The 15,000-nt window shown below is 49.7% G+C and overlaps 1 protein-coding gene across 1 annotated transcript in view; it reads right to left on the bottom strand.

Moving 5' to 3' along the window:
• Positions 1-7,145: 7,145 nt before the first annotated feature.
• aldh1a2 (aldehyde dehydrogenase 1 family, member A2) overlaps positions 7,146-15,000 on the bottom strand; it is a 21,092-nt gene continuing 13,237 nt past the window's right edge. The window contains exons 7-13 of the mRNA XM_079737229.1: positions 14,746-14,859; positions 11,699-11,801; positions 9,865-10,049; positions 9,212-9,376; positions 8,696-8,853; positions 8,076-8,150; positions 7,146-7,958 (exon numbers count right to left, since the gene is read on the bottom strand). Of these exons, the coding sequence (XP_079593355.1) occupies positions 7,886-7,958; positions 8,076-8,150; positions 8,696-8,853; positions 9,212-9,376; positions 9,865-10,049; positions 11,699-11,801; positions 14,746-14,859 (873 nt within the window). The 3' untranslated portion in view covers positions 7,146-7,885. The remainder of the gene's footprint in view (positions 7,959-8,075; positions 8,151-8,695; positions 8,854-9,211; positions 9,377-9,864; positions 10,050-11,698; positions 11,802-14,745; positions 14,860-15,000) is intronic.

Below are 15,000 nucleotides of genomic sequence, written 5' to 3'. Positions count from 1 at the left end.
CACTGGGACTACTGAGACCACTGAGACCACTGGGACCACTGGGACCACTGGGACCACTGGGACCCAGACCACTGGGACCACTGGGACCACTGAGACCACTGGGACCACTGGGACCACTGGGACCACTGGGACCCAGACCACTGGGACCACTGGGACCACTGGGACCACTGAGACCACTGAGACCACTGGGACCACTGGGACCACTGGGACCACTGAGACCACTGGGACCACTGGGACCACCGGGACCCAGACCACTGGGACCACTGGGACCACTGGGACCACTGGGACCACCGGGACCCAGACCACTGGGACCACTTGGACCACTGGGACCACTGGGACCCAGACCACTGGGACCACTGGGACCACTGAGACCACTGAGACCACTGGGACCACTGGCACCACTGGGACCACTGAGACCACTGGGACCACTGGGACCACTGGGACCACTGGGACCCAGACCACTGGGACCACTGGGACCACTGGGACCACTGAGACCACTGGGACCACTGGGACCACTGGGACCACTGGGACCCAGACCACTGGGACCACTGGGACCACTGAGACCACTGGGACCACTGAGACCACTGGCACCACTGGGACCACTGAGACCACTGGGACCACTGGGACCACTGGGACCACTGGGACCCAGACCACTGGGACCACTGGGAGCATCAGACACAACCATCTGAACAGATGCAGTTGTAACATTTGTGTTAATACCAACAATATTAGTATTTGCTTGTGTGTGTATCAGCATCACAGTATACTTCAGAGTTAAGACCGTATTTTAGTGGACTTGATTTTGACTTGTTATGTAAACAGTTATTTGACTGGCGGAACAATTTGTCAAAGAATAGTTTACTTTACTTTGCGTTTTGACTGTTCTTCAGGAGATGCTCTCTGCTAGCTGTGGTTTGACACGGAGCCAGGGTTTCCCGAGCCTTATTCACACAGAAATCATTTCATCAGAAAAAACAACAGAAAATCTTTATTTATGACCCCGACAGTGACACCAGAATAGGTTCAAGCCCTTCCCCATCTGTTTGCAATCGGGGTGTAATGCTATCATCACCTGTTTCCATGGTCCCCACTCACATCTGGACCGCATTAAAAAAATCACACAAGGTGCACATTTTCTGCCCTCGTTGTGTGTGTGTGCTTTTCTCTGCTTTTGGATCATATTTCTACAATAGGCTACAACAACAAATTAGGATCTGAGGCGCACAGAGAAAACACTTATTTCTACCAGCATTTGGCTTTAGAATTCAGAGCCCGCATCCCGTGGGGCTCCGGGTGCTTCAGACACAGGAGTATAGGATCACACTAAACTTTATTGTGAAGTGGACCTTTGACAATCACGCTATCATAACCCAGGGCTCGATGCCCCCAGACAAAGACAAACAAAGAGGGCGATTATTTAGTAGTAATGTATCATGTCACGTGGATGAACCCAGGTGCCTCCAAATGTTCCTTCAAAACGAGACTAGTGGTTTTCATAAGTCGCAGTGTTGTTACACAAGTAAATCTTCTTGTCAAGAACATTTTAGAGGCTCTTAAGTTACATTAAAGGCACATTGACATATTTAAGCACAAGGGGAAGAGGGTTTGATTCCTGGAGCCTCCATTCGAGAACAGAAACAATCTTGAAACAAACATCAATGTGATGTTCAACAAAAACACAGAGCAGCCGTGCACATGTTTGCCTCACTATCGTTTTCAAATTCTCCTGATTGTGTGTTGAGGAATGAATGGAACATGATGTGCTCTGCTCCGCCATTGGCTGCTCTGTGAAAAAAAAAAAAAAACTCCTGCCCAAGGAAATGTTTTTCCCTGGTTCATAATTATGTGGAATTTGTGTATCCGTTGTGCGTGTCCCTTGCAGTACACCAGCTGTGCAGCTGGGCTGGCTGTGGCCGTCTGCCGGTGGTTGTGAGGGCTTTTTAACACAGCGCTCCCATGTGCATTCGAGGAAGCAGTAATGTCATGCAATTGGGGCCGTATTATCATTGTGTGGATCCCTTAGAGTGATGTCAGAGGAAGAAGGAAACTAGCTCACTCCCAAAACCAGTGGGAGCAAAGGTTAGGCGAGTTGGCAGAGGCCCAGATCGGCTTAAAGACTTTTCCTTATTCTTTGGCTTTTTTTTTTTTTTGCTCTCCTTAAAAGCATAGCCCATCCACCGAATGGGTCCCATATCTGATGATGAACCATCATTTATTATAATGGAGTTATAGTTGTAATTTTGGGGTTAAGACAAAATGGGACACCCTGCCAGAGATCTCTCCGTTGATGGAACATGCCGTAATTGGATGATATTAAGAAAAATAGATAGATGGACAAACTAATTCCTTTTTTACATTAGCCTGAGCTTTTCATCATCAGTAATGAAAAATCAACGCTTGCTAGTCTATCAGCATCAATATCGTTTTGGTCGTTTTAAGATTGGTGTGTGTGTGTGTGTGAGCGTGTGTGCGTGTGTGCGTGTGTGTGTGTGTGTGTGTGTGTGGTGTGTGTGTGTGTGTGTGTGTGTGTGTGCCTGTGAGTGCTTGTGTGTGTGTGTCTGTCTGTGTGTGCGTCCACATGTGTGTGTGTCTTTGTCCTTCACCATGAACTACATGGCAAAGAATGAAAATCCAGTCACCTAAAAATAAACATTACCATAGTTCTGTTTCCCCTTGATCTCCACTAGAGGTGAAGGTTTGAGAGCATCAGGCATCGCAGCTTGTTCCATTTAGCACCGTCATGATTTACAGTTGCTTTGCTACCTGTCGTGGTGAACCAGATTAGCATAGCAGCTGTGGCCGTGACTCAGCGCTGCCCATGAGCGGTGATAGCAGCCTTTCATGTTCATGAGCCCTGTGGTCCACCCATTGTTTTACACCTCTGAGGGCTACAGTACCAAATGTGCCCTCTTTAGCTATGAAGTTCCTCCCTTAAAACGCTGCCAAGGATGTTGTTTGCGATCAGGGAGTTTGGGTTTTCATTCAAATGCATTTACCCCCATTTCCCGGTACTTTGGCAGGATTCACCTTGAAGTTCCTCTTCTTCTAAACCACAGCCCATGTTTGGCCCTTGATCTGTTTGGGAAATGTTGTGTTTTGTTTGTGGATGTCTTATTAAAAAGATATATGCAGTAGCCATTTATTTATGATATGAATCACGTGTTTAGCTAAACACATGAATCTTGAGGAGAGAGAGAGTGTAGGGGTATCAAGGGCAGCTCTCTGATTTCACAATAAACATCCTAATCATCTGAAATTCTATGAATCTGGGCGCCGTCCCATACACCCACCATCCTTTCGTGGAGCGTTCACATGAACTCTCACATGCTTGGTTTAGGAAGAGGACAGAGATGTGTCTCTCCTTCTGGAGCACAGCCTCTCCAGTGATCACAGGTCCTCACAGAACGCTGGAACTGGCGTTCCCCCCCCCTCTCTTCCTAAATCAATTCCCCTATTTAAGCGCAGCAATAGACGTGTCACGTACGAGGTTTATGGTGACATTCATACTCATAATGCCTCCGTGTCATTTAAGTCCTTATGGTCCAAATGATACGTTTCATCATTTTTAGAGTGTATTTGGCACAGCATATAAAACCAATAAATAAGTCCAGCCAATTCACACCAATATCTTATTGGTTGGATAGAATGATTGCAATAATTCACCCAATGGATGGACGGATAGATATGCAAATGGTTTTGCGGATGATTTCTCTGGGCGCTGGGTGATTGTAAGTGAAGGCCGATTATCTGACTCTGTAAGTGCTTCTGCCAATAACTGCATAGAGAGGGGCATTTGGACCGAGATCCAAGTGGAGATGGATATGGGATTAGCACTTAACCTTGGAGTCCATCCAGGACCCATCTTAAATCAACCCGTACATTGGATGTCCCATAAAGGCCTGAACAGTCTTTAAGGAGAGCACTTCTTAAAGCGATATGTGTTTTATGTTACAGATGAAACCAGGGGTGTCAGTCACTTATTCATCACAGATCACCAGATCATCTTCATGAAGTGGTGATCACAGTCTGTTTGTGAGCCCTTCTTTCTGTTGTGACACCAAACAACAGAGTACATTCACCACACAGAACCAAAAGATAATCAAACCAATGTAACGAGTGAATCTCTAGGATATTTGTGGTGGAATTTTGCACCTCGCCACATCGTTTCTGTATTAACTGTTTAAGAATAAAGAGTCATCCGAACTTATAATAATTAGGCAAATGTATTGGAGTAATAAACATACAATAACATACAGCAAACATACAACAAACATACAATAGTCTGAGGCCCCACATGGGAGTTTGCCCTCCGTCTCTCTAAGAGCTCCGCAGGGAAAAGTCTAAAGCATTGGCAAAAGAAAGGACTTCTTCAACAGTGGTAGACAGGTCTGCTCCTTACATGATGTGTGATGGAAAAATCCATACATCGTTTCCCCTCCATCATGTAAACTCTGTCTCCTATTCCTTGTATTGTCCAGACACCCTACCTGTTCCCAGTGTTGCCTAACGTTAACCTTTGTGCCTGGGGTACACCGGTCCGAGGGAGCAGAGATCCCCTTAAGCATTCTTCTACCTGGTGAGAATAGCAGGGAACTCTGTCCTTTAGGAAAACATTATGATAATAATAATAAATTTAATTTATATAGCGCTTTTCTAGACACTCAAAGACGCTTTACAGTGAAGGGAGGACCTCACTAACCACCACCAATGTGTAGCACCCACATGGGTGATGATCTGATTTGATCATTGACAATTTGTGTTAAGTGACTTCTCAGTTGGACCCTTTGACCTTTGACCTCCCCAAGGGGGTCAGGGAAAAGGCACAATCAACAAATAGCAGTTAGAGAAACAGAATGTGAAAATATAATTTTCCCATTACAATATTAAAACTAGAATAATCTTAAGTACAATGTCATTGTTGTGAATAACTCAAATTGATCTGTACATGTGGACTTCAGTATAGTGGAAAGATGTATTAAAGCATTGCAACCTTTTCACTTCTGGAACTTAATGTACACACTAATGGTGTACAGTATGTCCTGGTACTTAGTAATAGTACTTAGCATTGTGTAGCGTCTTATCCTACCTATCTTTGTTGTGTACAGGGAATGGGTTAACCTAATAGTTAGTGCTTGGCACTTGATTCTATGACCATCATTACTGTACCGAAAGCGATATATTGTTGTTTCTCTTTTTCTGACAGATGTACTTATTGTAAGTCGCTTTGGATAAAATGTCTTCTAAATGCCCTCAATGTAAAGGTAACTTCTCAACTCGAGACAAATGGAAAATAAGTGAAGTGATTACAATGTCTTTTATTATTTTAAGTTCAGAGTAATGTCCATGTCTGTGACTCCTCAGTTATTTATTCATGGCTGTGAACATATACGTCCATCGTTTGTGGAGGAGTTGAAGCTCCGGGAACAAACTGATGAGACCTGACTGAATGTCATGTCATGTATGTTCAATCCAGGAAAGCATTTCACAGAGAAGTAATGTCTGTATATCCATGCCTCCATCCACCCATCCATCCATCCATACCCACACACATACCAACCGGCCTTATCACAGAGGTTTACAGGGACAGGTGTGGCTCATTAAGCTAATGAGAGGTCTGTGGGTATCCCAGTGCTCAGGGTTAATGTTTTGAGATACACCTGTGTTCACCCCTACAGTTACACCTCTGTGATTAAGGCCTATTGGACATGACCATCCTGTGAGTACGTTCTACATTATAGGGACGAGGATGAGCCAACATTAAAGTTGAATGAGCTTGCTCTTGGAAAGAAAGAAATGATAACAAAGATCTGCCTGTCTATGAGACTAAACATAGCTTCAACAGGATCAGGAGACATCTGGACTCAGGGTGAGTGTCCCCTGTTAGTGTGTGGTCTGGCTCAGAGATCATGCCATTTATTTGAGGTTGTGCTTGTGCAGTAAAACACAATATTTCCAAAAGGGTTCTGGTCAAACGGGGTCGTGTCTGAATAAGCCGAGCCGGTCTGGAGTAAACATATAATTTACGAGTTCTGCGCATTCCCCTTTCTACAGCGATAGCTCCATTCCAGAACCGTGTGGGGTTGTTATTGTACAAGCAAGATAAAACTCTGGCAGCCTTTATCGCGCGGTATTAATGATGTATTAAACGCTTATCCCGAGGAAGGAGGTTTAATGTTTACGTTAAAGCTCGTAGTTGTGCAGCGTTCTACTTAATCTGCATCCCTGCCATTATCAGGGCTGCTTGTGTGTTGAATTCATATTTCTTAACAACCGCCCACATACCGAAGATTCGGTTTTTAAATCACTTCAGATGAAATCTCTGTTGATTAACACACTGCTTCAATAAAGCAGAGCCTTTTCCTTCTCAGAGAGATACTGGCTCAGGCTTCTATCTCTGAATGATTTGCGTTCTCAAAGACTGCGAGAACGCCTATCATTCAGAGATAGAAGCCATGGGAACAGCAACCAAACCGCACAGAGTATCGCTCATCTCATTGGGACTTTTTATTTCTTATTTCTTAGTTATTAAAATAATATCCTTTGTTTGAGCACCATATTGGTCACTGACCACCATCTAAACCTCCATCCTAAAGGTGAAGGCCAAACAGGGTGTAAAGGATAGCATGCCATTCCAAAAGGGGTGTTAAATATTGTGTCAACAGTCGAACATGAGACAAGCCTGACGCATGCGTAGGCGTTCTCATACCTGCCCAGTAGGTGGAGCTGTCATATTCAAGTATTGTAAACCAAAGTATTTCCTAAAGGATGAACCCGTTTCAGATGTGTGGCTCTAAACGTACACGATTCATGCTGCTGTTAAGATTCACACTGGCAGTCTGTTAAGACAGGGAAAATCCCCCAAAATAATTAACAATTAAAATGTATAGTTATGAGAGATGATCTATTTCTGATTCATTTCATTTGTCTTCTTAAAACCGATGAAATGTGAGCCTAACTGTACTGGAGCCATGTTTGAAAGGTGGCATACTTTACACACTAAAGCTAATACCAGCTAATGGTCCTTACCGGAGTCCCCCGACATTAATATGAAACCTGAGCATATAATATACCATTTGAAACTGACAGTGAACACACAATGAACAAGTTTTGAAAGAAAAGGTTTCTTTTACTAAAAAAAACCATGGTCAATTTTAAACTATTATATTTCATACTATATGATTAAACAAACATTACATACACATACATGGGTATCGAGGAGAATGTGTAACATGATGATGGCCTCTGGACAGAGGTTAACGTCGTTCTTTACATCAAAGTCCAAAACAAATCACAAACAGTGTTAAGTCATAAAAGCTAACATTAAACAAAGACATAAGTCATTAATTAAAATTAGGAATTAACATATAACCGGACTCATCCAATCATATCTGAGGTTCAACACGTCAGTGGACTAAACGGATACTTTGCATTAGACGTTCTCGTGGCGGACTGCCATGTATAGGATGAGGTTTTAGAAGTGATTCTGCACACAACACCACTTCTGTCTCCACCGACGCACCGACGCCGACAACGTAGGATGAGTGGAAGTGCGTTGATCCCGTCCCGTCGTCCCGGCTCAGGACCAAGCGGTGTTAGCAGTAGGGGTGTCTGGGTAATGTAGTTCCTTGCAGGGTGTCACCATTGTTTCTCAGAGTGCTTAGGTGTAGTTAGTGGGATCAGAGAGGCTAGACGACGGGTTTCCTTGTGGTGACGACACCAACATACTGGCTTTGTAAACGGCGGGTTTGGGAGGTGTTGTCCGAGTGGTGTGGTGGAGCTGAGGTCAGCCTGGGCTGATCCACGATGCAGACGGCTGAGAGACTGGCCTTCATGGACCGGGCGGGCTGAGGGAGGTCACGACCTCCCACCGCCACCAGAGGCGCCATTAGGAGTTCTTGGCCAGCAGCCTCATGGTGATGGTCTTCACCTCGGAGTATTCCTTCAGGCCACACTCCCCCCTGCGGAAAATAAGAGTCGTTGTTAGAAAGGCGAGTGACTTGTGGAGGCGTCCGGTCTGAAGGACCGGTCTGGAGCGCATTTTGTCGTTTAGTTGCTGATGGTCACACACTACTTACAGCTCTCGGCCGTTACCGGACATCTTGTATCCTCCGAATGGACACTGTGTGCTCAGGGCGTTGTAGCAGTTAATCCTGGAACACGAACACAAACGAGGTCATTGGTACGCTTCAGGGCGAGCAAACTTTAACTTTGAATGTTTAATGTACGATGGGATTAAGAAGGTTTGAGAGAAAAACCCTGATCTATGGGTTGAGTTAAGGTGAGAATTTAAAGCGTCTCAATAAATGGCTCTAACATAATAAAGAGTTTGATCTTGAAGAATCAGCCCAACGCTGTCGTTCTTGAGTGGTTCAATGTAAACCTCTGATTAAACATCTTCTCGCTCCATCCCTGAGTTTAAAGGTGCTTCAAGTCCGATTCAATAGTTCTAATTTGAGGCTAATCTCTTTAGAAAAGGGGATGCTCTGAAGATCTTCTCACAGAACAGGCCTTCTATGAAATGATGTCTTCTGGTGGGCTGTGTCTGACTCTGTTTGAGGGCAGATTGGGTTGAGGTACGGCACAGTGTGTCTGTGACTCTGTGTGTGAGGGTCGATTGGTTGGAGGTACCACAGGTCTACAGTGAGTGAAGAGCGTCACTGAGGCCTGGCAGCGTCCTCACGGTCTCAGGACTCACCACACGGTGCCGGCCTGCATGGCGGTGGAGATGGCCATGGCCTTGTTGATGTCGTTGGTGAACACGGCGGCGGCCAGGCCGTAATCAGTGTTGTTGGCTCGTTCGATCACCTCCTCCAGGGTCTTGAACTTCATGATCTGCTGTACCGGCCCGAAGATCTAAGTAGAGGAGATATTCAATAAACTTTATGTGCTTTAAGTTGTTTGGTGTCTTGCTCAGGGATACCTCGACAGTCCGCCAGGAGGAGCTGGGGATTGAACTAGCAACCTTCCGGTTACCAGCCAACCCGCTCTACCTGCTGGGTACCAAGCCTCCCTGAGTCAAGATAATACACTCGCTGGACTGGGTGGCTGAACTGTCTATGTCCTTCTAGTTGGTGCTTGCTTGTAGTTTATTGGACAAAGCTCTGATGCTTGTGTAAGTAGAGGACGTGGGTTTGAGTCCCGGGGTAGTTAACCCGTGTGCAAGGCAAGTGTTGGCCCATCGGCGCGGGGAGCAGCTGGTCCGTGTGTTTACCTCCTCCTTGGCGATGCGCATGTCGTCCGTCACGTTGGAGAAGACAGTGGGCTCCACGTAGAAGCCCTTCAGCCCGTGGGCTTTGCCCCCGCACTCCAGGGTTGCCCCCTCGCTGATACCGCTCTGGATGAGCTCCAGAACCCGGGCCTGTTGCTCCTGGCTGATCTGTGGGAGGGGAGGGAGGGAGGAGGAGAGGGGAGGAGAGGAGAGGAGAGGAGGGTGGGGAGGGAGGAGGAGGGGAAGAGAGGGAGGGGAACGGAGGGAAGGAGATGAGAGGGAGGAGAGGGGAGGGAGGAGAGGGGAGAGGGAAGGGGAGGGAGGAGAGAGGAGAGGAGGGGAGGGAGGGAGGGAGAGAGGGGAAGAGACGGAGGGGAACGGAGGGAAGGAGATAAGGAGAGGGGAGGGGAGGGAGGAGAGGGGAGAGGAGAGGAGGGGAGAGGAGAGGAGAGGAAGGGAGAGAGGGGAAGAGACGGAGGGGAGAGGAGAGGGAGAGGGAAGGGGAGGGAGGAGAGGGGAGAGGAGGGAGGAGGAGGGAGAGGAGGGAGAGAAGAGGTGTGAAGAGGGTTAGAGCGGAGAAGGTGTCACGCACGTCCTGGAGGACGAGAAGCAGCCCCACGCTGCGTCCTGGGAGGGCCAGGGCTGCCGGTGTGTACCTGCGGGCCCTGCTCGGTGGTCGGGTCGGAGGGGCTCCCCAGGACCCTCCTCTCGGCCCTCGCCACGCTGCGGCGGACAAACTCCTCGTAGATGGGCTCCTCCACGAAGACGCGTGAGCCGGCGGTGCAGCACTGGCCCGCGTTGAAGAACACCCCCTGGTGGGCCTGCTCCACAGCCAGGTCCACTGGGAGAGGAGGGGGACGAGGCCAGGGTTAGAACGCCCTGAGCACGGGGAGGGGACAGAGCGGCCTGGGGACCCTGTCTGAGGGGAACCGGGGCCCCATGGGGGACCCTGTCTGAGGGGAACCGGGGCCCCATGGGGGACCCTGTCTGAGGGGAACCGGGGCCCCATGGGGGACCCTATAAGAGGAGAACCAGAGCCCCATGGGGGACCCTGTCTGAGGGGAACTGGGGCCCCATGGGAGACCCTATAAGAGGAGAACCAGAGCCCCATGGGGGACCCTGTCTGAGGGGTACTGGGGCCCCATGGAGGACCCTATCTGAGGGTACTGGGGCCCCATGGAGGACCCTATCTGAGGGGTACCGGGGCCCCATGGAGGACCCTATCTGAGGGTACTGGGGCCCCATGGAGGACCCTATCTGAGGGGTACCGGGGCCCCATGGAGGACCCTATCTGAGGGGTACCGGGGGCCCATGGAGGACCCAATTTGAGGGGAACCAGAGCCCCATGGGGGACCCTATCTGAGGGTACTGGGGCCCCATGGAGGACCCTATCTGAGGGGTACCGGGGGCCCATGGAGGACCCTATTTGAGGGGAACCAGAGCCCCATGGAGGACCCTATCTGAGGGTACTGGGGCCCCATGGAGGACCCTATCTGAGGGGTACCGGGGCCCCATGGAGGACCCTATCTGAGGGGTACCGGGGGCCCATGGAGGACCCTATCTGAGGGGTACCGGGTGCCCATGGAGGACCCAATTTGAGGGGAACCAGAGCCCCATGGGGGACCCTATCTGAGGGTACTGGGGCCCCATGGAGGACCCTATTTGAGGGGAACCAGAGCCCCATGGGGGACCCTATCTGAGGGTACTGGGGCCCCATGGAGGACCCTATCTGAGGGGTAACGGGGCCCCATGGAGGACCCTATAAGAGGGGTACCAGGGCCCATGGAGGACCCTATAAGAGGGGTACCGGGGCCCCATGGGGGACCCTATCTGAGGGTACTGGGGCCCCATGGAGGACCCTATAAGAGGGGTACCAGGGCCCATGGAGGTGCAGGAACCAGACGTGATATCTGGAGCTGCTGGCTCTCCTCAGAGGTCTGCGGAGCCGGCTGACATCTGACCCCTGAGAGACAGGACCCTGCTGCTACGGGGGGGAGCCACGGGGAGCCTGATTTATGGGTCCCGGCCCAAGCGGCCGAGCGGGCAGGTTCTAGGCCCTGATTTACAGCCCCCCCCCGACGCCCCCAACGGCTGCTGAAAGCATTTGAAAGCCGTGGCACCCCTCGTTTTGGTCGGCCACTTAGGAGTTTACATCAGGCTCTCACTCATCCACTCATTGGGTCTTCAGTCCACTACAAAGCTTACAGAGTGTGTGTGTGTGTGTCTGTGTGTGTGTGTGTGTGTGTGTGTGTGTGTGTGTGTGTACCCACTTACACAGATTTATGTTCATCACAAAGGGTCCAGTGTAAGTAAATAAAGAATGTACGGCTCGTGTTGAATGAAGTTCCAACAAGGTGGAACAAAGTGTGGGTGTGTGTGTGCGTGTGTGTGTGTGTGTGCGTCTGTGTGTGTGTGTGTGTGTCCGTGTGCGTATGTGTGCATGTGTGTGTGTCCATGCATGCGTATGTGTGTGTGTATGCGGTAACATACTATCAGCATCTGCGAATATGATGTTGGGGTTCTTTCCGCCCAGCTCCAGCGTCACCCTCTTCAGGTTACTGCGGCCAGCTGCCTCTTGTATCAGCTTGCCCACCTACAGGAACAGGAAACAGGGAGGGGGCTTTAATCACGGGGACACACGTCGGTAAATCAGCCGGGTCCCAGTGCCCCGGACGCAGGAGGACGTCGTCCCAACACAGGACGTCCCAACACCCAGAGCCGCCTGAAACATGAGTACGGCGCACAGACTGAGGGTCTGGTTTTTGCGAGGAAGTGGCAGGAAACAAAGTGATGTTTCAGCAGAGGAGCGCATCCCGTGTCCGAAGAACACGCCGGCTGGCTGGCTGGGGGGGGGGGGGGGGGGCTGGTGGTTTATGGGCCAGAGGAGGGTCTACGGTCTGCTTGGTCGGGGGCCGGCTCCGACGCGACTCTCCTCCACATCATCCAGTCTCTAGTGTCAGGGGACATTCTTTAACGTCTAACCAAACACTTCACTTGTCTAATAATGTTTTATTCTCTCCTGAAACCCCGGTCTCATAATATGGGATCGGCTTTCTGGAAAAATATGGGACTTGTGAGATTGTTTTTTTATTGGCTAGTAACCGTGGCGATGCGAGAAGATGTATGCGGGGGGGGGAGAGGTGAAGGCTGTCGCTTCGACTTGGCCCCCTGCACATGAATCATCCCGTTGCATAAGAATCCTGTAGATACATAACAATACATAACATCTACATCATTATGACATACATCTACATCATCTGACCTCTCCACTTATCGTTAATTCATAAAGACACTTCTTCTGGGAACTTGGGTCTTTGTTATAAAGTTGGTTGTGCACATTTAAAATCTGATCTTGGCTACAATAACATCGTATTAACATTTACAATAGACAATCGTAATTGTGGTATCATAATATATATATCAGATCATAATTGGACAACTATGACTAAAGGACCTATAGCCAGTCTGCATCACTGGGGAGGCGGTCATGTGGCAGGACGTTGTTGTACAGTAAAGGACTACGTAGTGTCTGTGGACAGAGGAGTGGGGGTGCTTGTGTGGTCGCGGTGCGGCGTCGACACGGCCCCAACAGCATCATCTCAAAACCATCCGAAAGCAGCCGGGGTAATCCTAACCACGCCTTCCCTCCAAGCCTCTCCAGCAGATAGAAGAGTTCAGAGAGGACAGGACGTAACAGGAACAAGATGCTCTCCCGTCCCCTCCCTGCCCCCCCCCCCTGTTCGACATGGAAACACTCATCTCCTGCCGCAGCCTCTATAATATCCACGTCCCTCAATCATAATATTATCTCTTCGCCCGTAGCCTCGGAGAACCAAAACAATAGTAGGTTTTCCTTTCTCCTTTTGTGGAGCGGTTCCCCCTCTGTCTTTGATCAGGAACACAAAGGGGCTCAGAAGGCCGGCGTGTGTTTACTCAGGAACAGTGCAACACGCTGGGCGGCCGGGGCTGTGTGTGAGAAGCCACTGCGCTCGTGTGTGTGTGTGTGTGTGTGTGTATGTGTATGGATCTGTGTGTGCGTATATATGTATCTGTGTGCGTGTGTATCTGTGCAGTTGCTTGTGTGTGTGTGTGTGTGTGTGTGTGTGTGTGTGTGTGTGTTTGTCTGTGTGTATGTCTGTGTGTGTTTGTGTGTGTGCTTGTGTGTGTGTGTGTGTGTGTGTGTGTGTCTGTGTGTGTGTGTGTGTGTCTGTGTGTGTGCGTGTGTGTTTGTGTGTGTGTGTGTGTGTGTGTTTGTCTGCGTGTATGTCTGCGTGTGTTTGTGTGTGTGTGTCTGTGTGTGTGTGTGTGTGTATGTGTGTGTGTGTGTGTTTGTCTGCGTGTATGTCTGCATGTGTTTGTGTGTGTGTGTGTGTGTGTGTATGTCTGCGTGTGTGTTTGTGTGTGTGTGTGTGTGTGTGTGTGTGTGTGTGTGTGTGTGTGTGTGTGTGTGCGTGTGTGTGTGTGTTGTGGTCCAGAGAATCCACCTGTAGCTTCACCACAGCGGCCAGCAGCAGCACCTCCGTCCTGTCTGAGAGAGCTGCTGGTTCTTTGTCCCCTGCCTCCACCAATCACAGGGCCACCCCTGTGACTCACTGTCTGGGCATTGGCAGTGTCTTACAACGCTAGCTCACTCTCTCTCTAATTGACTCCAGATCACAGGAAACAACAAGAAGGAGTTTAAGAAAACGAGGCCACTCAGAAAGGAAATGTTTACTCACCGCAGATCCAAAAGTGCCAAAGATGTTTGTTTTATACGGGTTGCATATACAGGCACAGACACATGTGTGAAAGTCTATGTTTTAGTCTGTGGTAGACAGATAGATATAGATAGATAGCATATGTGTTTGTGGGTGTCGGTGTGTGTCTGTGTGTTTGTGTGTGTCTGTGTGTAGGTGTGGTGTGTGGTTGGTAACACCCACACAGTTGCCACATTGCCTTTCTCCCAAGATACATCACTGGACACCATAAACCTTACGTTTATTTCATGTATAGTCCTTCCTGCCTCACCCAAGGTCATGAAGAACCAGGGTCCTTTGACTCGAGCAGAGGCCTGGACTGAGCAGAGTTTTGAACATGAACTAGTAGGAAGGGAAACGGCACTTTGAGCATCCCCATCAGCTTGAGAACATAACATTCTGATACCTAGCATGGTTCAATAAAATAAGATACAAAAATAAGTTGGTACATTCTTAACAATCCTTTGATGACTCAGCTTCCATGTATCCTGCGTGTGTTCTGATATTATCCCCGTCAACGTCTGACTACCCAGAGCAGGGAGGGGGGAGGCTTTGTGTCTCGGCCACTTAATAAGAGCAGGAAGGGGGGTGTTTAGGCTCAGGCAGCAGGCCTTAAAGACGCAGCCCCTTGTTGTGGAGGTAATGAAAGGGCAGAGAGGACGCCCTGCACGTCGTCTGGAGCCGCTGCCGCCCTTCAATCAGAGCCCGCCGCGGTAACGCACCGCATATGTTCACGTCCCTCTACCTTCGACTCATTGCGGCGGTCGAAGGCCCGACAGGGGGGGTGGGGGGGGAGCTTACCTCAGTGGAACCTGTGAACGCCACTTTGTCGATGCCCATGTGAGAGGCGATGGCAGATCCCGCCGTTGGCCCGAACCCCGGCAAAATATTGACGACTCCCGGCGGAAAGCCGGCCTGTGAAAACAGAGCGGGAGGAAGCGGGCGTTAGGGGAGATGAGGAGCGGAGCCAAGCTAAACCCCCGGCCGGGGGGGGGGGGGCACAGAGACACGCCCAGCCCGGACCGGAGGCGTCACATGGGCCCCGGGCCCGGGAGG

The sequence above is a fragment of the Pollachius pollachius genome, assembly GCF_949987615.1.
Source record: "Pollachius pollachius genome assembly, chromosome: 5".
NCBI lineage: Eukaryota > Metazoa > Chordata > Actinopteri > Gadiformes > Gadidae > Pollachius > Pollachius pollachius.
The sequence above is the reverse complement of the archived record's forward strand: the minus strand, read 5'-3'. Positions and strand labels throughout refer to the sequence as shown.